Raw genomic sequence first — 24,857 nt, 5'->3', positions numbered from 1 at the left:
GCCAGGGGGGTGTTGATCTGGGTGAGGGCGGGGTTACCGTTTCAAGTGCTGAACCAAGTAGTAGATCCGGATGGCAGGTTTGTGGCGGTGGAGGGGAGGTTATATGGACGGGATGTGGTTTTCTGCTGTCTCTATGCACCGAACACTGACCAAGGCCGATACTTTGATGGTCTTTCGGGGTCCTTGGCCTCTTTCCTGGCGGGTCCGATAGTGTTAGGGGGGGACTTCAACTCGATTACGGATGTTACACTGGATAGGTCCCATCCCCCCCTAGTAGACTCTCCGGTGCGCAGGCTGGCCGCGCACAGGAAGGACTGGCAGGAACGATGGGGGTTGCTGGATGTCTGGAGGGAGCGGCACAGGGGAGCCAGGGATTATTCCTTTTATTCCGCTCTCCATGATCTCCATGTCAGGATCGATTCGGTGCTTTGCGGGGGATCCCTAGCCCCATTGATTACCCATGCGGAGTACCTGGCTAGGACTATATCCGATCATAACCCCCTATTGGTGCACATTCAGTGGCAGAGGGAGCGTTCAGTGATACCAACATGGCGGCTTCGGCCGGAGACGCTAGAGGATTCTGTGTTCAGCGATGCGGTTCGGCAAGGCATTGATAGTTATTTCGGGGTGAATGAGGGCACGGCTGCGAGTAGGTCTACTGAATGGGATGCAATGAAAGTGGTGGTGAGAGGGGTGTGTTTGGGTAGGTTCTCAAATGCTCGTACGACTGTGCTGAATGACCTAATGAAAGCGGAAGAAACTTTGAGGGACTTGGAGCGCCGCAGGCCGGCTAGGCCCGGTCTACAGGCCCAGTTGTTGGAGGCGAAGGAAGTGGTTGCCACCGAGACGGAACGTTTGAGGTGCTATGACTATAGGCAGTACATCATCAGGGCACACGCAGAAAGGGACAAGGTGGGTACCCTCTTGGCCAGACTAGCTAACCCGGAACTAAGGGGCTGCCCGATTCTCAGCATTAATAACGCGCAGGGAGAGATGGTGTACTCCCAGGCAGCGGTATTGGAACGATTTAGGGGGTATTATGAGGAACTATACCGGAGTCAGCTGGGAGTAGGGGTTCAGGACATCGCGGAATACCTGGGGGAGAGGCAGCTTCCGGTCCTGGACGAGGACGACGTGAGGGAGCTGGGTAGCCCGATCACGCTCACGGAAATACGGGTGGCCATCAAACATATGGCCCGCAACAAGACGCCCGGGGTGGACGGACTGCCAATTGAATTCTATCAACAATATGTGGACAGCTTGGCGCCCAGGCTGCTGGTGGTGTATACGGAAGCCTTCGAAACGGGGGCATTGCCTGGGTCCATGCGGGAGGCCTTGATTGTACCGCTCCTCAAGCCTGGCCGGGATGCCGCGGATGTGAGGTCTTATCGCCCGCTGTCCATGCTGACGGTGGATTATAAGATCCTGAGCCGAATCCTGGCCACCAGGCTGGCCCCGCATATGACGGGCCTGGTACACAGGGACCAGGCCGGGTTTATACCCACGAGGAGCACGGCGCTGAATATCCGCCGCCTGGTGGGAATAATGGACGCCATCTTGGACAGGGAGGGAGCACCGGCGGTTCTGTCTGTGGACATCGAGAAGGCCTTTGATAGCTTGGAATGGCCTTTCCTGGATGGAGTGCTAGAGAGGTTTGGCATGGGCGAGGGGTTTCGGAGGTGGACGAGGGTCTTATATACCTCGGCGACGGCGAGAGTACGATTGGGCGGCCTGGTGTCTGCGGCGTACCCGGTGGGCAGGGGAACACGACAGGGGTGTTCTCTCTCCCCCCTATTGTTTGCCTTGGCGATGGAACCCTTGGCGGTCCATGCGAGGTCAGGTGACCGATACGCGGGGATAGTTAGTGGCGGGCAGTGGCATTATATATCGCTATACGCGGATGACTTGCTCCTGTACCTAGCTGACACCTCGGGGGCATTGGTTGGAGCGATGGATCTGTTGTCTGAGTTCGGCCGGCTGTCGGGCCTTAAGGTCAACTGGGCGAAGACTTGTGTGTTCCCGCTGCGAGCGGGATCGCCAGCCCCTAGCAGCGATTTGGGTGTGGTATGGGAACCCTCTTGCTTCACCTATTTGGGTGTCCGCATTTACCACGCGGCTGCGGACCTATTGGAGGGCAACATTGGCCGCTGTGTCCGGGCGCTGCGGGGCAGCTTGTCTTTCTGGTCAACCCTCCCGCTGACAGTCCTGGGCAGGATAGCACTGTTGAAAATGGTGGCGCTCCCCCGCTTCCTCTATTATTTCCGAACGCTGCCTGTCTGGATTCCCCAGGGGGTGTTTAGGGAACTGCGGTCAATGATAATTGGCTTTCTGTGGGGGCACGGCCGCCGTAGAGTAGCCCTGAGCACGCTACTTCGCCCCAAGCTGGAAGGGGGCATGGCTGTGCCCGACCTCGAGCTGTATTATCTTGCGGCGCAGTTGCAGGTCCTTACACAGAACGTGGCCAGGGTGTTCCGGGGCCCGGAGGAGGACCGGGACCGGGGAATACAACGCCACGTGCTGTCCTACATCATCATGCAGCAGCGGCTCGAGTTACGGGCCCTCACCATGGAGGAGCGGACGCTCCGGCTGTGCTGGCAAAGGAGCCTTCGGAGAGCGAGGGCATTGCGGCCTTATGCCCCGGAGATCCCGATCGGGATGTTGACGGCATTGCCGCACGGAGGAGATTGGTCCCCGTTGCTGGATTGGGAGGAGGCGGGACTGCAGGTGGTGGGCGACTTGTACATAGATGGGGCTTTGGCGCCGTTCGAAGTGCTCCGGGACCAGTTCGGGCTGCCAGCTGGGGGCTTCCTCCTACACGCGGCAGTAGTGGCTGCCATACAAAAGCATTGGAAAGAGGGGCTCCTGGAACCCACGACGACTATGGCGTGCCAATATGTGGTGATGGCGGCTGGTACGTTCAAAGCTGTGACGTGCCTCCATAATAGGATGCTGAACGAGGGGCTGGAACCACTCCACGGGCTCAAGGCTAAATGGGAGGTGAGCGTCGGCCGGCCCATACCGGACACGGCATGGGGTCACATCCTGCGACGCACGTGGAAGGGCACTAGAAACGCGCGTTTTCAGCAGGTGCATTTCTATGTGCTCCATAGGGCTTATTTAACTCCTGAGAAATTACAGCGGTACTTTCGGGTGCCGGATGCCTGTTGCCCGCGGTGTTCGTCCCCGGGAGCGGACATGGACCACTTGTTTTGGGGGTGCCCACAACTGGGGACCTATTGGGCGGAGGTAGGGGAACTTCTGAATGTAGTGACTGACAGGGAGGTGGAATTCGACATGGCGGCGTGCCTATTGCTCTGGCTCCCGCATACTAAGCACACCAGGGTGACAAGCAAATTCATAGATCTGGGCCTGATATTGGCACAGAGGGAAATATCGTGGCATTGGAAGTCCAGGGGGGGACCCTCACTGCGTAGATGGAAGAATGAGCTGCTGCGGTGGTCTGACTGCGAGAGTGTGCTCCAGATGAAGCAAGCTGTGAAGTTGGGGAATGAGAAGGCATTGGATGCGGCGCGTGCATGGGAGTTAGTGGTACAGGCTTTGCGTGATTCTTTGGTAGAGGATGAGGATGGAGAGAACTAAGCCGCTGGACACCGCGGGGCGAACACAGAAGTATAGTACCACGCACTGTAGTGGACCCATCCAATTCGATAGAGCGAGGCACACACCTTAGCAGTTGCCAGGGGAGGGGGGGCTTTGGGGGGGCTGGTTGTAGGGTGTTTGGGGAGGGCCGGAAGCCATTAGTTGGTCGCTGGTTAGGGCCTGGGTTCTACTGGGACGGTGGGTACTATGTGGAGGGTAGAATGGCTGGGTAGTGCGGCCAGGTGTGACGACCCATAGCGCCTAGGGCGGTCCCGACAAGGGCGACATCACTGACTATCACTGGGATGGCTGACGGGAATGTTGTTGTGGGTGGGGGGGTAAAAGCAGATACACAAAACGATCTTTCAACCAGGGTCCCTATGGGACGTGCACTGTGATGTGTTCCTCTTGAGCGATATAATATGCCGCCCGGCCTCCGGGATGCGGGCTGAATGGCTGTGTACGACAGGGAATTCTTATTGGACGGGGGGATCCCACAAGTGTACTGGCTGAATAATTGTATCCTGTGGTTTATAACTCTGCAATAAAAATATGTTTAAAAAAAAAAAAAAGGAAGTCACCCAAGTGTACCACAAGCTGTTTGGAGCCCAGTCCCACCAAGTGCCAGACGCACAGAAGAGGCAAATATAGAGTGGCATTCGGGACAAGATCAATGCCATAGGTGTGACCCTGCGCACCATAGAGGACATCAGAAAGAGGTGGTACGACCTCAGAAAAACTGCAAAACAGAGGATGGCAGAGAGACATAGGCTGGCAGGGAAAACTGGAGGAGGAAAAAATCGAGCCCCAGTACCAACACCACTGGAACAGATGGTGGAGTCCACCATCCAGCGGGAGAGTGTGAGTGGCATAGGAGACGCAGACAGCTCCGCCAGAGCAGCTAGAAAACAAGGTAAGAAGCATGCCCAGCATGCTGCCCTAACCCCTCCCAAACCCCAACCCCCATAGTGGTAAAAGTGCTCCCACTCCACACCATGTCTTACTGCTTACCTGCAATGCATACTGGGTGATGTAGTCAGTGTGAAATCATGATCAGGACTGTCAGGGCAGCTAACACAATAGCATGGTAACATAATTGGACAGGTCAGGATAACCACTGTGCACTGTTGGCATGTACTTTAATGCAATGGCATTGCAGACAGAGCATTGAGAAAATTTACATTTGTGTCATTTCAGGCGAGTCATCTCGCAGTGCAGCTGAGGGCAGCAGAGGCAGGTCAGCCAGGCCAGAGGGGAGTGAACACGATGAAGACAGCATGGCTGCAGGGAACACCAGCTCTGCGCCATCGCAGCCAGCCAATCGTTCACCACAGACATCACCACAGCGCCAGGGAGGGCCGCAATCCCCTCTCACTCAGTCACCATTGCGACGTTCACCTACACCACCACCACCACCATCACCACCACCACCACAACCACAGTCAGGCAGGAGGCATGCCGTGATCACCCTCCAGCAGATGGAGGAGTCGGAGGAGGAGGGCAGCCAGCGCCAACAAAGTCCCATTGTAGAGAGATCCAACAGGGAGCGGGCTGGTTCAGCATCCGAGGGTGCGAACATCTCATCACGACGCCGCAGGGCAAGGCCGGTCAGTCCAGTGGAATATGAGCAGGGTGGCAGTGTGTTTGCTGGACTGGAAGGAAAGATGCTGAAGGTCCAGCGCCTGCAATGGAGGGAGATGAAGTCGTTACACAGGGAGGTGGCAGACATTAACAGACATATGCACAAGATGGAGGAGGGTATCAGTGCCATGGGGGAGAATATGTCTGCAGGGATGGAGAGGGTAGCAACCTCGGTGGACAACCTGTGCAGCCAGCTGGAGCAGGACCGTGTTGGCATGCGCCGACTGAGAGTGAGACTCCAAGACTATACTTCGTCGGTGAACCGGCTGGCCAGTACGACAGCACTGATGTGTCGCCGGTCCATCGCCATGCAGGAGAAGATGTCGCATTGCAGCAGGGATGTGGCCAGGGGGATGGTGTCCATGACCTCAGTGCTAGAGCTCATGCAGAATGCTAATGCCTCAAATATGGAAGGGGGGGGGGGACAGTGAGGAGGCTTCCAGCCGTGGTAGCGTCACACCCTCACCCACCGAGTGCAGGAGGCGTAGTGGACGTACTGTCCCAGCACAGGAACGGTCCAACTCACAAGTCAGTGTGGATGGGGAACATGCACGTGCAGCACGGGGACGCAAGAAGTGAAGGACTCTGGCTGTCCACATGCATGTGATGGGTGATGTAACCCATGTCCAATTGGACATTGCTCAGAATGCTGTAGGTGTGCCAAATAAACACCTGTACATGTAATTGGAAATGCCTCAGTGTCGTTACTCACTCAGAAGTAGTGTGATGTTATCTCTGCCCGTCTATGTCTCCCATCATGTTCAATTGCAGCACCAGCCGCGCTGGGCTCTGGCTGAGGGTTGTCCTCGTCTTCGTCCTCTGACTCAGTCAGTTCCACTGCAGTTCCTTTTTTCGTGGCCAGATTGTGTAGCATTGCACACGTAGCAATAATCTTGCAACATTTTAAGGGGCTGTACAGACGCGCACCTCCTGTTTTGTGGAGGCAACGGAATCTGCTTTTGAGCATACCAAAAGTGCGCTCCACCACGTTGCGTGTGCTCCTATGTGCCACATTGTATCTCCTCTCCCTTCGGGTGGTTGGGTTCAGATATGGTGTGAGGAGATACGGCCGGAGGGCATATGCGCTGTCACCTATGAAGAGAAGTAAGTGGCATTGATTGGTGTGACCAACAGCTTGTGGCAGGGTGTACATCAGGGTGTGTGACATTTACTTACCTAGTATGTGTCCGTCGGCAAATTCACCAGCAAGCAGACGTGTATGTATGCCACTGTTCCTGAAGATGTAAGCATCGTGGGTACTCCCGGGGTATTTGGCCACAATGTCTGTGATAATGTGTTTGGCATTGCAGATCACCTGCACATTGATTGAGTGGGTGGATTTGCGGTTCCTGTAAATGTATTCACTTGCTGCAGGTGGGCAGATGGGAATGTGGGTCCCATCGATGCAGCCGATCACGTGGGGGAAGTGGGCAATTTGATAGAACTCCAGCTTGGTTCTCTGCAGCTCCACCTGCGTACTGGGGAAGGATATGTAATGTTCCATTCTGTCCATCATGGCGTCTAGGAAGGTGTTGAAGATCCGGGAGAGGCAGCTCTGTGATACTCCACCCACTGCTGCTATCACACCCTGGAAACTTCCTGATGCTAGCAGGTGCAGGCAGCAGAGTACTTGGACATGGGGGGGATTGCGTGGGCCCTTGGTGTCTGATGCTCCAGATAGGGTGTTAGGTCCCGTATTAGCTGCAGGATGGTGTCTGGGTGCAATCTGTATCTCTCGTGTATTTCAGCGTCTGTCAACTGGAACAGAGTGATGCGTACTCTGTACACCTGCTCCTCACGTCTCCAGATCCTCATTCCTGCTGCTCCTAGCCGTAGGCGCCTTGCTATGAGATAGAGGCCTGCCATTGTGGTCATACAGATGCATTTTGGGTGTGTTTATATAGACTCCTCCTGATTACCACATGCTCCAGAAACGTGGTAATTAGCGAATCGTTATCACCGATTTTGGCCAAATTCGGTAATACCGGGGTTTGCTACATAGCATATTTGGGGGTTTTACCGATTCGTTTCTACCGATTCGGATCTCATTGTTTCGGTAATTCCGATTCGGTGACGGAAGGTTTTTACCGATTCGTTATTATCGATCCTATTCGGTATTACCTACATCTCACATGGCTACATATTTGTCGGTAATACCGAAAATGAGCCATTTTCGGTGTTACCGATCGGTATTTGGCCACCTACATATGGCCCTTTGTTAGCAAATGCTGCTGATTAATAGTCCCTGAGCACTGCTGTTTGGTGGATGGTAGCCATGAACAGTCGGAGTGCAATTTTTGGTTGTTCGATGTTAGGATATTTCTAGGTCTGCCTTCTTGTCTGCTGCAGATTACTGATTTAGAAAGGCTGATAACAGCCAGGTAAAGAGATCACACACTTTTTTTTAAAACATAATTTTATTGGTTTTTGTAACATTACAGTTCTTATAATCCACAGTATTCGACTTATACATCATAAGATACATCTAATGACAAAATCAAGAGCTATAAGATTGTCTAACTTCCCCCCGCATCCCACCCTGGACTCAATCTGACATTGTGTACTTACTTAGTGGTCTACAGTACAACGTAATAATAGGCAGTTATTTACAATAGCAGGCGACACAACACATGAGCAGTCCATAGAGCTTATACCCTCCCATATCATATCACCCGCATCATTGGGACCTGAGCCAAACCACCCACTGTTATATTCTCTTCCTATATCTGCAAATCTATGCTTGTAAATTCTTCCAACATTGCATGCCATTCTAGCGAGATGGGTATCTTGTGCAGTCCCCTTTGTTCTTCCCGTTAAAGCTCAGCTCCTTCCACCCTGCCCCTCAGACCATCTCGTTGTACAAATCTAAGGTGGAGGGCGGTCTCACCACCTTCCATCTCATAGTGATATTTCTTTTAGCTAATATCAATTCTAGGTTTGCAAATTTGGTAGCAGAGTTACCCTTCTTGCCTTTCGGCCCCAGACCTAGTAAACTACAGTCCAGTGTCTCGATATTTAGTGTCGGGGCTACATCGTTCACTATTTTGTGCACTACTGTCCAGTAATGAGTCAATCATGGGCAATCCCAGATCATGTGCAGTAATCCGGCGTTTGAGGAGTGATATTGGGGGCAACTATCCAGCACGTCCGGAAACATTAAGCTTAGTTTGTGTGGAGTCAAATACGCTGAATAAACTTAAATGTTGGAATTCTGGAGACTTTTCGTGGGTGTTCCAGTATTGTCTCCCACTCCCTATCTGTGAGTGCCTAGCCAAGATCCATGTCCCATTTATTCCGGGTTACCTGGAGTGACACTGAGGTGTGTGCTCAAAATCCCCGGTATAACCATTTCTTCAAATTGCCACCATTGCCCATTAAATATTGCATGTGTGTTAAAGTGTGTGTTGTCAGCTCCTCTCTTTCCGGAGCCCATATCTGCCGTATGTAGCGAGATATATGTGCATGGAGTAAGAATAGTCTAGCTGGCGCTCCTGTTTCCCTCACAAGTGCCTTGTGATCCATGAAGATTCCGTTGTTGAAAAACGTGCCTATCATAGACACCCCAGCCTCCTCCCATGTTGCAATATGTCTACTGTCACAGTTCCTGATGGTAGAGGAATTCCCAGGAGAGGTATATTGGGAGCGTATGGCGCCACTGCCTTAGTATATAGTGTTTCCCTCCTTCAATATAGCAAGGCCCCTCGCAGGAACATTGACGCCTACGTAGGAATTTTGCCGCCTAGAAACAACAGTGTGCGCAATGCCCCACTTTCCCACTCCCAAAGGGTCATATTAATTTCTCCAAGGTTGCGGCCTACGAGCCAATGCGCCATCCATTGCTGCTGGCCCGCATAACAATAGACTTTCATATCCGGGGCTCCCAGTCCCCCTTGTTTGGAGGACAGCTGTTGTTTAGGTAGACCTATGCGTCTATGTCCTAGTTCCCATATCAATTTAATGAGAACAGTGTCAAGTAATTTAAACGTCTGGAGCGGGATTACAACAGGCAGGGTTACAAGTAGTATAACAGTCTTGGTAACATTACCATTTTAGCGATTCACACCCGTCCCGGCACCGATATGGGCAATGATGTCTAAAAGCGGACCTGTTTTCTAAGCGTTGTTAAAGCCCTAGTCAAATTGCCATCCAGCATATCTTCCACATCTCTATATATTTGAACACCCAGATATTTGAAGGTGACAGTTGCAGTCTGAAGCGTCCAATTACCAAAGTAAATTGGATCAGTCCTGGTACCGTCATTAAAAAAATATACATACAACTTATTTTCATTAATAGAGAGCCCTGAAAGCTTCTGGTATGTGGTAAAAAGAGTCGGGATTGGTTCGTAGTTGTCATCTAGATTATTAAAATATAAAATGAGGTCGTCCGCATACGCCAACACTATATGTTGCCTACCATTAACTTGTATTCCGTTATTGTGCGAGTGAAAACACGGACGGGGGTTAGAGGGTCTAAGGGAATTTTGAGACCTGCCCAGGTTATCATTCCCTATTACAACATTTAAATACACAAAAATCTGGGGGTCTGAAATCACAAAAGAGATAACAGTGCTCCAAGGACTCTACTCCTCTATTCTGTCATCAAAGTACTAGAGTTAATAGTTACATAGTCCGTTTACAGAGTTCACAAACCAACGCATATGACCACCAGCAAAGGTAGGTGAGAGCCAAGATCCAGAGAGTGCAAAGAGTGAAGGTGTAGGGAAAGTGAAGTGAACTGCACTTGTTTCCATTTAGTGATCCCACGCATGGTCAACATGTGATTGTGGGTCTGACCCCAGTCCTACCAGACGGTACTGGAATTAGTCTCAAATGATCTAGAGACGATCCAGCCCTGTACTGTGGATGGCCAGATGATAAAATTAGATCACTAACAAGAATTTTGATGGTAATCCATCTCTGGATCTTGGCTCTCACCTACCTTTGCCGGTGGTCATATGCGTTGGTTTGTGAACTCTGTAAATGGACTATGTAACTATTAACTCTAGTACTTTGATGACAGAATAGAGGAGTAGAGTCCTTGGAGCACTGTTATCTCTTTTGTGATTCCGTTATTGTGCGCCAAGACCCGAAGCATTTGCAATAGAGGCTCCAGCGCTAGGATAAATAATAATGGCGACAGTGGGCAGCCCTGTCTGGTGCCCCGTGCTACCTGGTATTGCTGGGAGATGTGAGCCCCGTACACGCCCGCGCCGTCGGGTTTGTGTATAGTAGGCGCACCCATTGTATAAATTCCACCGGAATTCCAAACTGGGATAGCGTAGCCAACATATACCTCCATTGCAGGGAGTCAAATGCTTGATGGAGATCCAGGGAAATGCAGCCTCGTGGCTGGGCAGCTGCGGGGTGTGAGACATTATCTGATAAAGTCTCCTAATATTGAGGGCTGTATTTCTTCCCGGAACAAAGCCACGCTGATCCGCATGTATCAGTCTAGGGATATATTGCAGTAGCCTGTTTGCCAATAACTTGCTCAGTATCTTATAATTAGTGTTGAGAAGCGAAAGGGGTCTGTAACCGGACATGTCTTTACTGTCCCTGCCTGGTTTTGGGAGCGAAATCACTGTGGCCTGTAGCGTGGTGAGCGGGAGGAGCCCATCTTCAAATGCTGCTCTATACAGTTCCTGCAGAGGAGGAACCAACAATTCAGAATAGGTGGCATAAAATTCTATGGGCAGTCCATCATTACCCGGCGATTTATTGCGGAGTAGTTCTTTAATAGAAGTGTGGCTCAATGATTAGAACGGCAGACCCTGATGCAGAGGTCTAGCCCGGGACCAGGGTTCAATTCCCCGCCTCGGCGGGTCTTGGGCTCAAAAAAAAATCCACGGACCTGATAATTCTCGCCTCGGTGCCTATTCCAATCATGGAGTCCCACACTGCAACTCTGGGCAATAGCTTGCCTAATCTCCACATCGGCCCCCACAACGCTAAGGATGCCTGGCCTCCACCTTGAGGGTGCCCAGGAGTGGACGCCTCACACGGAAAGCCAGGATGGGTTCCACAGCGGTATTCGTACAAGCGCCTTGAGACCCTTGCGGGTGAGTAGTGCACTATACAAGTATCAATTTACATTTACATTTACATTTAATAGCTGCTTTAATTTCCATAGCTGTCACTGGCTTCTGTAGAGCAGACGCTTGGTCTCTAATTAGCTGAGGAAGTTGCAGCCCCTGAAAGAATGTCTCAAAGTCGTCACCCCCAGCCTCCTCTGAGGGCACAGACAGCTGCTCATAATATCTACAAAAGGCTGTATTTATGTCCAACTGCGTGCACGCTATGCCGCCTGCCAAAGTGTTTATTTCCAGAATGGGAGACACCGGTGGCGCGTCTTTCAGTAGCCTGCCCTATCCGCAGCCGAGTGCTGGTTTTGGGTGGATAGGCGATAGTCAAGGATACGAAGCTCTTCTAGTAGGTCAGCATAGTTTATATGCATCGTTTGTAGCTCGTTCCTGCTGAGATCTCACACTTTATTGTGCCCACGTAATGGGTGCTTCAGCTTGGAGAGTCAACTCTGTACCCCGGAGCATAATTGGATTGTGCAGTGCTTAGTTCTGTTGTGTAATTAAATTACATTTGCTAAAAGACAAGCAGAGGGCGGGACATTGAAGTTCTTGTGTCTGTAGGTTAATGGCTCCCACACTACCTCACTGCTTAGACTGCTCGACCTCTCTGCCTTGAGAGTCAAGTGCACAAAGGCGTGCACTGGGCCCAGTTTGCAGGCCATAGAAAGCTGGGCCGCAGGGCACCAGTGGCAAATGACCTGAACCACCTGGGGTGGGGTCTAGTAGCTGCTGTCTGCCCTTTCGGCCCTTGAGCGGGGTCTGGCTGCTTTAATTATATACTTGGGCTTCGGCATGCAGTATTCTAGGCATGGCAAGCGGCCGTCGCCATTGTTTCATTTCCTGCGAGCACAAGATATCACCATGCCACCCTCACAAACAGTGACCTTTTGTGTTCTGTGTAAGGTTGTCGGCTGGCTTATTGTCAAAGTTCTCTCTCACACATTAGCTGGGTCTTCGATACATTACAAACGTTGAGTTCCTATGAGCTGGGGTTGCACATGTGGGTTACTGGATTCGAATTTAGGATCATTTTGGTGCCAGCTTTGCTCTTGACATTGGGCGTTAGTCACAATACTCATGGCCCGAATAAAATGCAGAGCTCTGATATGTCACATTTGGGTAAGCGACAACCCATTTTACTGAATATTCTGCTCACATCCTTTTAATATACAATATATTGGACACGTGTTTCCTAAAGCGAATTTTAAGTTAGCTGTCCTAGGGTTTGATACACCACTTTGTCGGCCTTGCTTATTGACCTGAGACACTTGCAGTACAGACTTGCATGGAGTGGAATTTGAAATCACCCTCCTTGTGTCCCAAGCTTTGGTTTCTCTTGAAGCCACTCACTGACCACTTAAACATATCCATTCAGTAGTATACAGTATTTTTTCTACATGTACGCTGTTTACTTAGGATGCCTTTTGAAATATCAAATCTTGTCTTTGCAGTAAAAATCCTGAGATCAAAAGGTTTCCATCTCTTGAAATACTGATGCTTGATGACAACAAACTGTCTCACCCAAGTGTTTTTGCGAGTCTTGCCAATCTGAAAAGGTAACCCAAATAATTTGTTCTTTGTTTATTTTATAATAGTGCATTGTGCTTAGCATATAATCAGTAACCCATTTGGTCTCTGCATCAATACACCTTGTATAATTTGAGCTTGTAGGGTTCACATAGGTTACATTATAACTGAGGCAAGATGGCGCCTGAGTGAGAGGTCGCTACCACATCGCTCTCACGGGTCTCTGTGCTCTGCTATGCTCTAGAGATTAAGCATGTTATCTACTTTTCTCTGAACTAATCGTGGCTGTGAGCTGATCTAACAGTACCCGCGGTGACATGAGGTCTCAGTGAGGGTGCTGTGGAGCTGCAGGCGTGAGGTCTCGGGTTCCGGATCTCCTGGTTCTTGGCGGGTGACAATATATCCTCCTCCTCTTGCGGCTGGCGACATTCTTTGAACGGAGAGCACTGAGCGCCGAACGCGGAGTGCAGAGTGCCTGTCCAGGGATCGTCAAACGCGGCCCAGCCCGGGGGGTTCAAATTGGAGGTAGCGGAGGCAGCAGCGGATCGGCTGAGACATAAAGGTGAGCGGCGTGGAGGGGTTCCTGTCCGCTATAGCTTCTGCTGCCGTGGCATCGCTGGCATCTGACCCCAACCTCAATGACGATGCAACCGCGCCCTCTGCTTCTCTAACGATACGGACAGCAGAGGCTCTACTGCGGGTGATGTTGGCATAAGGCACGAGTGCAGTGCAATTTAAAAGCCGGCGCGGAGGCCCCAAGCTCTCTCCACTCCTCCTCGTCTGGCAAGGGGGAAACTGTCATCACTTGTCTGGCGGAAGTAATTGAAAATATATACCGAAAAAAAACGGCACAAAAAAAGGACAACAAAAAAAAAACTATAGCTGTGTATTCTCTCCCTCAAGCAGCCGCTTGTCCTGTAGCTTCACACTCTGTTCACAAACAAGCGAGGTCACCACCGGCCAGACAGGCTAGGACAGACGTAATAAATAATAGCCCGCAATCAATACCTTGAACATGGGAATTGAAACTGAAGTGAAATTGAATCAAGAGTTAAAAGCGGATATATGAATAGTTTTCAACAGAACTGAAATAGAGTGTCAGTCTGACATTCGGATAAAATCAAAAATATAGCAAGCACTTTGGCTGAGGGGATTTGGGAGTCTAATAGCTGTCTGCAATGAGAGTGGGGTTTGTAAATAATAAAAATAAAAACCCGTTTGGTCAGGTGAGGCAGAAGCAGAAGCAGAGACTGAAAATAAAAACCCGTTTCACAAAAGAATATAAACAGCTTACTTATGACCTCACTAGATCTCAAGCGGTGAGAGCAGCAATTCAAATTCAAATCGAGCTCGGAGTCTATCGCATCATAAATATAATAAACTGCATAAACAATACACCTTGTGAGCCCGACCCGCAATTTAGGATCCCTGTCCAAGTGAGGCTATATAAGGGAGAGCGAGGGGTTCAAAAAGCGATAAAGGGCAGGGTTCAAGGAGAGGTGGCTATCCTAATTTGTTCGCTCAGCAGCACACCGCTACATACTTTTGGGCCAGGGAAAACATCTCATAGAAGAATTGCTATGGAAGACTTGGTTCATGGAGCAGGAACTGGAGCATCAGTAACATTATCAGTCCCGAGCCTGCAGAAGGAGCAAACTGAGCCAATAAAACACTGTGAGATCAACTCGGAAAAAAAACCAGAGAATAAACTGGAATTATCAAGGGAATTAAACAGCTCAACGACACCCTCCAAGAGTGTAGAGGCGGGCCCCTACATACTTGAAACTGGAACTGAAATTGAAAATGCTGTTGACCATTGCAAATTGATGGATGAAAATACAGATAAACGACCAGAGATAAAGGGACCAGAAACTCGGGGAGCCAAGGCAAAGGAAATTAAAAATAAATTAAGAGAGGAAGGGCAAGGGAGAGACAAAGATAAAAGCAAGGACAAATCAAAGGGCAAAGGTTTAGAAAAAGAAAAAGATAAAGATAAAGACAAAAACAAAGACAAAGAGATAGAAATAGAGAATGAAAAAATCAAAGAAAGAAATAAAAAATGCTATGGGGAAAAAGAGAAAGTCCAACGAAAGGATAAAGGGAAGGAGAGGAGCCTTGAAGTAGATGAAGATGTGGAGTTAATGGCAAAAAAAGCAAAGAGACTTCAAACCATTAAGATCTTGAAAGCAACCGCCAAAGCTACTGCTACCGAACAAGCCAGTACACTTCAGCCAAGTATATCTAGTATTTTTAGCCCTATACCCAAGGGAGGGTCAAAAAAAGTCTTGAAATATCCTGTTACGGAGGAATCATCTAAGAATGAGGAGGATATGATGACACATTTGACACCAGACCCTGAAACATCTACATCACTATCAACAAATTCTCCTTTAAAGCAATCTGGCTATAACGAGACTCCCAGCTCCTTATGCAATCCATCTATCGCGAAATTGAGACAATCTCAAGCAGAAAATCCATCTGAGGGTTCGGATGCCGATATATATGAGACTGGTATATCTACAACAAGCGAGATCAGTGACGATAATATTAATCCAACTCAAGGCTCAACACCCGCAGGTACTGACTCCTTAGACCCCAAGAAATTCAGTGCCGCAGATCAAGGTTATACTCCACGGGGAAAAAAACTCGAGAAAAGAAGAACAAGGAACCAACGGCTCAACAAGTCAAACTTTGAAGAAAGCTCAGATCAAGGAAGCATTACGGAGCAAGTCAGCGAAAGTAGGAACAAATCTAATGATTCTGACGAAGCTGTACCGTCCCAGCACAGGGACGAGGATTCAAACGGGAGCGATAACCTACTACAAAATGGATCGGCAGCAAGAAAAGGGAAACTGGCTGAGCCCTCTTTAAAAGATATTTTGATGACTATTAGGGACCTCCACAAGGATATAAAGAAAGACAGTGAAAGGAATCATGCTGCAATTCAGAAGTTAGAAGGGGTGGTCAACAAAGTAGGTAGTACTTGTACCGAGATATCGGAAAGGATGACATCCCTAGAAACTCGTACTGAGTATTTAGAGAAAGATGTTGCCTGCCTCCAAAAGCAAGAAAAATCTCAGGAAGGGATCATTAGAGACTTAATGTTCAAGGTTGAAGATCAGGAGAACCGCTCCAGAAGAAACAACCTTCGTTTTCTTGGCATCCCGGAAGCAGTGGAGAGGAATGATCCTAGGGGATATATAAGCAATCTTCTGAAAAAAACTTTCCCGGAATTAGAATCCTGGGACATGGACAAAGAAATTCAGCGGGCCCATCGTTTTCCCCTCACACATAAACAAAATGAGAACCCTTCTAAATACCCTAGGGCAATGCTAGTGTATTTTGGCAATTTTCTTTTACGGGAAGCCATTTACGACCTAGCGCGTCCTACCAGTAAGCGTGAATACAATGGATTCTTCTTTTTTGTTAGACCCGACTTTGCACATCCAACAGTCGAAAGAAGATGGAGAATGCGGCAGCTCTTCACTCCTTTCGAAAAAGCTGGTGCTACTGTCTACTTACAAAACCCCTCCCGCCTGAAAGTAATCTTCAAAGGTACCACCCGCTTTTTTAATAGTAAAATTCAAGCGGAAGGATACCTGCAAGAAATATCGGACAATGCAAGGAAGGACAACTGATAAATACTATGAATCAAAAAAAAAAAAAAATGTCATTCTAGTGGGGACAAATTAAATTAATTCTTGGAGCTTCATATTAACTACTGCTATGATACAGGCTCAAGCTTTTATTTCTTTTTGATCAGTTGTCTCTCCTCCTTCTTTTTTTTGGCTTTGGTGCTCTTTTGTTATTCTCTAATGGCGGGGCCGGAGGCTCTGAGAGCGATCGTCGGCGTACGGATCACATAGACGCCCACACCTGGATCCGGCCGGACCCAGGATGCCTCAATGGGTGGCGGGGGTAGGGTGGGAGGGATGGGGTGGTGGAAGGGGGGGAAGGGAGGCTTGGGATGGTGCTGGGGGGGTGTAAAACTAAAAAAGAGAATTCATGATATCGTAACTATAATTAGGCTGAAAATTAAAGCTGTTACAAGGTATGTAGTCAATTGCACTTTTATTATGTTAAATGGAAGGTTGAATAGAAGGAAAGATTTAAGACAGAAATATGTCAAAGCTTAGGATCTGCTCTATGAACACAGGGGGCCTAAATGATTGGAAAAAAAGGGGAAGACTAGAGGAATTTGTTAAATTTACACGAATGGATATCATGTGTATGCAGGAGACCCATTTGCCATGGGGAAAGAGGCATTGGTTAAACCTAAAGGGATTCGAAATTCTTTCTTGCTCCTCCCAAACGTCTACTATCAGGGGGGTCGCTATTATTGGTAAGGTGGGTTTGGGGGGAGCCAAGCGTTCCAAGGCTGACACTATAGGGCGTTGGGCATTATGTGAAATGAATCTGGGCATCACTATTTGCTGTATCTACGGGGCTAATAGCGATGACCCTGATACCTTCGATCGTTTGGAGAAGGAGCTAGCAGCTTGGCCAACACCCATAGTGGTATGCGGAGATTTTAACATCTCGGCAGATTTCGAAGAGGGAACCGGGTACACCGGACGCAAACCCCGGGTGTATCGGGCAGTACGCTCAATGATGGATTCACATAGCTTGAGAGATGTTTGGGGTAGTATTGAAACAGGGAACCCAGGTTTTACATATTTTTCACATCCTTTTAAGAAATACTCCAAGCTAGATTATTTTATGATCTCTACCACAGAGATCAGTACAGCAGGAATCAGTAAATTACCTATGATAATTTCAGACCACAATCCATTATTATTAACAATACCTCTTAACAGACCAGTTAAACCAATGAGACCATGGACCTTCGATAAAAAACTTTTAATAGATAGCACTTATATAACACATATGAAGAACTGGTCACAGGCCTTTTTTGATGCAAATAGATATAGCGCGAAACGAAACTCTGTTTGGGACAGTTATAAAGCTGCCTTAAGGGGAGAAACCAGCAGTTATACCTCTCGAAATTGGAAACGACTCAACTCAGAAAGAGAGCAATTAATGAATAAATTAACAGCGGCTGAGGAACAGCTCAGGAAAGATATATCCCAGGGACGGCAGGATACCATAAGTTTTGAAAGGGTGAGCACAATCAAAGCCGAGATACAAAAGCAATTCGCTAAAAAAGCAGCTGCTGAATACCAAGCACAAAGAAGAAACATGTATGAGTCGGGGGAACAAGCCGGGAAAGCATTGGCATTACGAATTAGACAAGCGACCTCGAAAAATATTATTACACGTATAGAAGAGCAGGGCAGGACCTATGAGGAGCCAAAGGACATTATAAACGTCTTCAAAAGATACTATCAAACACTGTATCAGGAAGATCCGGTCATTGAGGAACCAAGGAGTGAGTGGACAGGACTGGGGATCAAAGTGGCACAGGGGGACAGAGAAATTTTAGAACAATCCATTACTATGGATGAACTCTCGGAGGCCATACAAGAATTAGCAGCAGGGAAGGCTGCAGGCCCCGACGGTCTACCATTGGAGCTTTATAAATACCTATTTGAAGAAACATCTATACTTTTGTTAGACCTTTTCAACGGGATTATAAATACAGGCGTAATCCCTGAGTCATGGATGAACACCAATATAGTGGTGTTTCACAAAAAGGGCAAGCCCATGGAAAATCCGGGATCATATAGACCCATATCCCTAATAAATACGGATAATAAATTATACGCGAAGATCCTGGCAACCCGTTTGGGACGGATCATTGGGACCCTGGTCTCTCCCTGGCAGCATGGTTTTATCCCTGGTAGGGGAACTACCGATCATATTAGACGAGCTATCACGTTGTTTGATGTACATGCTGCCGGGGAGGGAGGGGTCGCAATGATCCTCCTAGACGCGGAGAAAGCCTTTGATCGCGTCAGATGGGAATTTCTTTGGAGCACACTCTCTGAAAGGGGGTTTGGACCAAGGTTCATGAAGGCTATTCAGGCTATGTATGTTACCCCAGTCGCAAAAATTCAAATGATGGGCGAGAGTTCGGAAAAGATCTTCATTACGAGGGGGGACAAGGCAGGGATGCCCTTGCTCACCCATTTTATTTGCCTTGTATATTGATCCTCTAATACGCCAAATAATCAATAACAGAGCAATCACACCGGTAGTCACGAAGGGGTTTCAAACAAAAATCTTGGCGTATGCCGATGATTTGGCCGTTATTACTACTGATCCCGACGTGGCTATGCGTGAAGTGGTGAGAATTACGAACAAATTTGGTGGTCAATCGGGTTATCGCTTAAATGTGGGTAAGACTCAGGTCCTTTGTTCTAAGAATGTAAATAAATCAGATTCCAGATTCGTTGATTCCGTGGTTTATCTGGGGATAACGATCAATGCACAGCCAGAATTGATAATTAGAGACAACTTCATTCCTCTTATGAACTCCATGAGGCAAAATCTAAAAAGAATGGACACACTACAACTCTCAATAATAGGTCGTGCCAATGTCATCAAAATGACTATGTTCCCCAAGGTCCTATATAAATTCCGGTCAATCCCATTTAAAATAGAGGGGAAAATTATAAAAGAAATAGAATCCATCTTCATGAATTTCCTATGGCAGTATGGAAAGGTTAGAAGATCTATGAAATATATGTCTTTGCCTCAGGAAAGGGGCGGCTTGGGAATGCCAAATCTTAGATACTACCATTGGTCTTGTCTTCTTACGCAGATGGCTATATTATTCGATCCAGGGGGAAACAATACAAACCCCCCGATCAGACAAGATGTGATCCCATCTATTTTTGAATTACTGCTCGGTAGCGAGGCTATTGGGGTATTATTAAGGAAACCAGAAAGAAGATATTATAACAAGTCTAGATTCAAGACACTTGAAGGGATATGGGGGGTCTGGGTAGCAGCTCAGAAAGTATTGGCAATCTCTAAATACAATCACCACACCCCTCTCTGGAACTCGGGCCTCTTTCCTAACCTAAGCAAAGATGGGTCCTGGAGACACTGGGAGCGACAGGGTATCTTGACACTTGGGCAAGTCATGGTCAGGGATGAGTGTAGAACTCTGGAAGAATTAAGACAAAGGCACTCCCTCCAGGGTAGTCAAGATCATAAATATGCTCAGGTAGTCAGCACAATTAGATCAATAAGGCCCCGTATCATCTTGAGGGAGAGGTGTAAGTTACTGGATTATCTGAAGGGGGGTGAACCTAGAATCAACGGACTGTATAGGCTCTTCTTGGAGGAATCCCAGGACGACATGGACAAAACTGAGGTAGCCTGGGCTTTAAAATTAGAGGACCCGGACATTGACCTAGACAGAGCCCTTGTAATGGACAAACGATTCCTACGCTCCTCCAATCTAAGAGCTCAGCACTTCAAAACACTATTTAATCTTTATTACACCCCCTCCAAGCTTTATGATTGGGGTAAGAGGGAGAACAGCAACTGCCCTAGATGCTGCAAAGGACCAGCCGATATTACCCATATGTTCTATGAGTGTGAGAAACTTGAAACAATTAAAATAGAGATTGAATTATTCTGGGCGAGGCTGTTGGATGCTCAGATAACCCTGTCTCCTACACTCATGATCATAGGTTGCCAAAGCAAATTGAAATTAAATATTGAGACTGAAGCTTTAATCTTTATCTCTACAGCCATACTTAGAATTTTAATTTCAACAGCTTGGAAAGATGTTGAGGCCCCAACCTTTCAAATGTGGCTGTCTAGACTATTAGGAATACACAATATAGAGGCGGCTATGTATGAATTTAAGGGTAAAAAATTAAGAGAAGTGGGGCTGAAGACCTGGGCACCAGTTGCTGCCTGGCGTGATAGCAGATTGTAGCAAATTTATTGAATTTGTTTTTTCCTTTTTCTGGATTATGGCTACGCTAATGTTCTTATTTGCTATATTCTCTTCTAATCTCCTCTCTGTGTACATTTGCCCTCACAATGTATACTACATTCATATTAATAACACCAATTATTCTTTGATTTACAAGTATAAACTCAATTAGACACTAAGCTATCTAATTCGACAACCGACCTCTATATTACCTTTGTAATGTTAATTTAGGTGGTTTGCTTATGTTGTATATTGTTTTTGTATTTTTTAATTATGTACATTGATCTCTTATCATGCCTCATGGATTCTCAATAAAAAGAAAAAAAAAAAAAAAAAAAAAAAAAGGTTACATTATAACTACTAATGGCACTAACTATCTGACATTTTCAGAGAATGAAACTGAAGTTCAGATAGCTGAAGGTTTTGATCCCTTGTAACATGACTGTGCATTTGTCACAAAGACTGAAATGTATTTCTGAAGTTTTACATGTTTGGGTTTATATAGTGAGTTTAGTGCCATGTGAGATCCTGGTTTAGAGCTATTATAAGCATAGTTTGTACACAAAGTCATTAAGTTCTCCTCAGCATCATTGGAAGCAGGGTTTAGGTGTAGTTTATGCTTTGACGGCATGGTGAAATGCAGGTACACAGATTCAACACTCTTCTTAGAAACAGGATTAGTGGCTGCAGAGAAAGTTATCTTTAGGCAAGATTCAAATAAGAGCCGTCACAATGTAGTTATAGTTAGGTCAGAGTTTTCAGAAGAAAATCCTTTTTTTGCCTTGCTGATGACTTTGGTGCTATTTAACAAATGATCACCAAACGTAAAAAGAAAAAGTTCATCCACCTCTGCTCCTTTATGAAAAATTTTGGAGGTGATCCATCAAGTGGGGGCGAGGAAAGGGGGGGGGTTCCAAAATGCATGTTTCCAGTGTAATTTCCCATAGGAATTTTGAGAAATGCAGCTTAACAGAATGAAAAAATATTATTTGACAGAAAGCTAGATCTTAACTCAGAAAGTGTGCTTTTCGTGATTTGGGGTAAATCCATTCAGCCATTTTAGAAGATGAAACTTCAAAATATAGTGATATTTGGATGGTTGGTGTTGGACTTGGCCCTTTTTGCAGGGTCACCCCTAAACTTTTTGCCTTTCTCCTAGCTTTTTTTCTGACATGGTGCTGATGGTTTTAGGACTCTGGGAACTTTAGCACTGCTGTCCAGTGTAAAGTACGTGTGCTCTCTGTGATAAACATGATACGATTGGTCTACACCTGTTTGGCCTATTTAATTTACCTGTCAGTCCCTTGTAAAGTGGTATCTCATATGCCCAGGGCTGGTAAATTAAATGCTAATGGTGGGCTTGCAGCGCTGATTGCGCCACTCACCAAAATAGCCTTTTAAATCTATCCCAGGCCTCTGCCATTGCAGGGCCTGTATGCGCAGTGTTACTGCCGCTGTGACGTGACACCTAAAGTGTGTGCCGTGTCAGTGACCCCCCCTTTTACTGCATGTCAGTCACCCCTAAGGTAGGCCCTAGCTAGCCCTATGTGTAGGGTGCATTGTAGGTAAACGGTAGGACATGTCCCTTAAGTGTGTGACATGACCTGGTAGTGACTAACATCCATTTTGGTTTCTCACTACTGTGAGGCTGCCTTCTCATAGGAATGCATTGGGGATTCCCTGATAAGTGTTTCAGTGGTAATTCCTGATATGAGAGGAGCAGCGTGGTCAAGTTTGGTATATTTGGAATAGTGATAATAAATGCTAGGCAATAGTGTGCGCAGATTTATTATAACTATTTCAGAAATGCCACTTTTAGAAGTTGGCATTTCTGTTTGCTATGTGTCTGCCTACCTAATGTGGATTGCATGTCTGGCTTTTGAGTGACAGGGGCTGGTGAGGTGTGTGTGGCTCAAGCAGGGGCAGGGTGAGTCCGCGCTAGGCTGAATAGGGCATCTTCATTTGAAGTAGTGAGAGGAGTAGTCCCCTGACCCAGAGTAGGATTATGCCTGCCCTAGTGAATGCTGGTTCCGCCCCCCTGTGGTGTGTCTGATGACGAGCAGCCACTTGAAGAAGGGGAAAAGGAGCCTTGTAAACAAAGTGCTCCAATTCCACCCTGAACCAGTTTTGGCTTGTTCCCCCAAGCCCTGTGCCAGGACAGACAAAGCAAATATGTAGTATAAATATAGGGGCTGTGACCCCATGAAATGTTGTGCTTCCTGGTGCTGAGGGGACCTTCTCCTGCTGGGCTCCAGGAGTTACCGCCAAAAGGGTCTGCCTCCCTGCTGGAGGGCTCTGTGAGCTGGCCTTGCTGGGCGTAGCCTTGTGCCCCTAGAACTTTGCTGGCTGGAGCTGTGGCTTCTAGCGCCTCGTGAGCGCTATACTGTAATTGCCCAAGAGAAGAGCGTGGGCTTCGCAGCACGGATCTGCCACCTATTTGGGGGGAGGGTCCCGACGTGGGGATTGCCCCGCATTCTTTCCAAGCAGAGCATGAGCCCACCCTGCTTTATGCATATTTTGACAGCGGGTGCCAACCCCGCGTTTGTTGTTTGCTGGCGGGTGCCCACCCGCTTATGTGCTTGTTTGGGGAAGGCGGGTGCCCACCCCGCACTTAAACGTTATTTTAAAGCGGGTGCCCAACCCGCATTGCAACACAGAGTGAAGGTGCTGCCGGGCTGCTGCCAGCGCGACCCAGAAGCCAGGAGGCCTTGCCTGGTTGTGGGCGGGGCCAAGGAGGTCTGACGCGCCCAACCACGATGAGGGAGAGACAGAGCTCGTGACGGCTCTTCCTGCCTCCCGCCGTAGGAAGGAAGGGAAGCCTTTTTGCCAGGCGGGACCTCCTCATGAGGGAAAGGGGAAGCCCCGCGCGCCTGCAGCTGTGAGGAGTCCAAAGACAGGCGGAGGTCTGAAGAGTGCCCCCATAGAACCCTGTGAGTGGGGCCAAGTTGTGAGCCTGGTGGGGTGGTGTGTCGATGCACATTGTCAGTGCCATCCCCTGTACTCGCTCCAGAGGTACAGAAGTGCCAGTGCCTCTTTAGTTTGCTCACAGCTGTACCACCGTGGTGGACAGTTGCAACATGGGAGTGATTTTTGTGTTGGGGTCCCAGTGGGGCCCACAGGGCACAGTGAACGCCCGTGCCTCCATTTATTTGCACCCGGGAGAGACCAGGCAGCTGCAACTTTGGGCACATTGGTTTTGTAGAGTCCCAGTGGGAGACTCCAGGAGGCACCGTTAGTGCCAGTGCTATTATTTCTTTGGGGGCATTTTGGTTTGCAAGATAAGAAAGGAGTGAGATACACTCCTGCCCTGCCCCAGCACATTGTGTGCACTTTGATTTTGCTGCTTTGGCAGCCAAGCCCTGAAACTCTGGACACAAGGGCATTGGGCCCCAGAGAGAGGCCAGTTGGCCTGGGGTCACGGTGGGTACCAGTGTTGGTAGGGCACAAGGCCCTGATGTTATGCCTACTGGGATTGTTAGAGTGTTTATGCTAGGCTATTATTGCATAATCTGTCTGTGCTTATGAGGTTGGCGCATAATGTGCTTTACTCCTAATGTGATGCTGATTGCATAATGTGAATTATGTTGCAGGATATAATGCGGAGTACAGTATTTTGCCAGTAATTACTGGTTATGTTCAACATTTACTACTTGTGCTTTGTGATGGTTCTGACAGTCGCCCAATTGGCCCTGTCATGTATATAATCCCCTGTAAATATTGCCTAGTGCCAGTTGGCATAGTGAATTTGATGTGATTACTATTCTAATGTGTTTTGGATAATACAAAGGCTATTATTATATATAACCTTGTGTGGAGTTTCTTTTGTGGTGTGCCTAGTGTGTTGCTGCTGTGTGTATGTTGCACAAACTCTTTACACATTGCCTCTGGGATAAGCCTGACTGCTCGTGCCAAGCTACCATGGGGGTGAGCAAGGTTTATCTTCAGCGTGTAACTCCCTTGCCCTGACTAGAGTGGTGGTTTCTGCCTGGCTTTGGCGCAAGCCTTAGCCAACCAGAAATCCCATTTCTAACAGTTGGTTCTGTGATAGTCCAGCGGTACCGTAGATTGAAACAAAATTGGACATTCTGATTGGCCGAGAGGGCTTTTTTCTCAGTTATTTGCGATGTTACCAGTGATGTCATAGAACAT

General features: G+C 48.0%; 1 protein-coding gene across 1 annotated transcript in view; it reads left to right on the top strand.

The window, feature by feature from the left end:
- Positions 1-24,857, top strand: part of XRRA1 (X-ray radiation resistance associated 1) — a 364,268-nt gene that overhangs the window by 100,191 nt on the left and 239,220 nt on the right. Inside the window, exon 8 of the mRNA XM_086933240.1 lies at positions 12,778-12,882. Within this exon, the coding sequence (XP_086789366.1) occupies positions 12,778-12,882 (105 nt within the window). The remainder of the gene's footprint in view (positions 1-12,777; positions 12,883-24,857) is intronic.

Source organism: Lissotriton vulgaris, chromosome 8, assembly GCF_964263255.1.
Source record: "Lissotriton vulgaris chromosome 8, aLisVul1.2, whole genome shotgun sequence".
Taxonomy (NCBI): Eukaryota; Metazoa; Chordata; class Amphibia; order Caudata; family Salamandridae; genus Lissotriton; species Lissotriton vulgaris.
The sequence above is the reverse complement of the archived record's forward strand: the minus strand, read 5'-3'. Positions and strand labels throughout refer to the sequence as shown.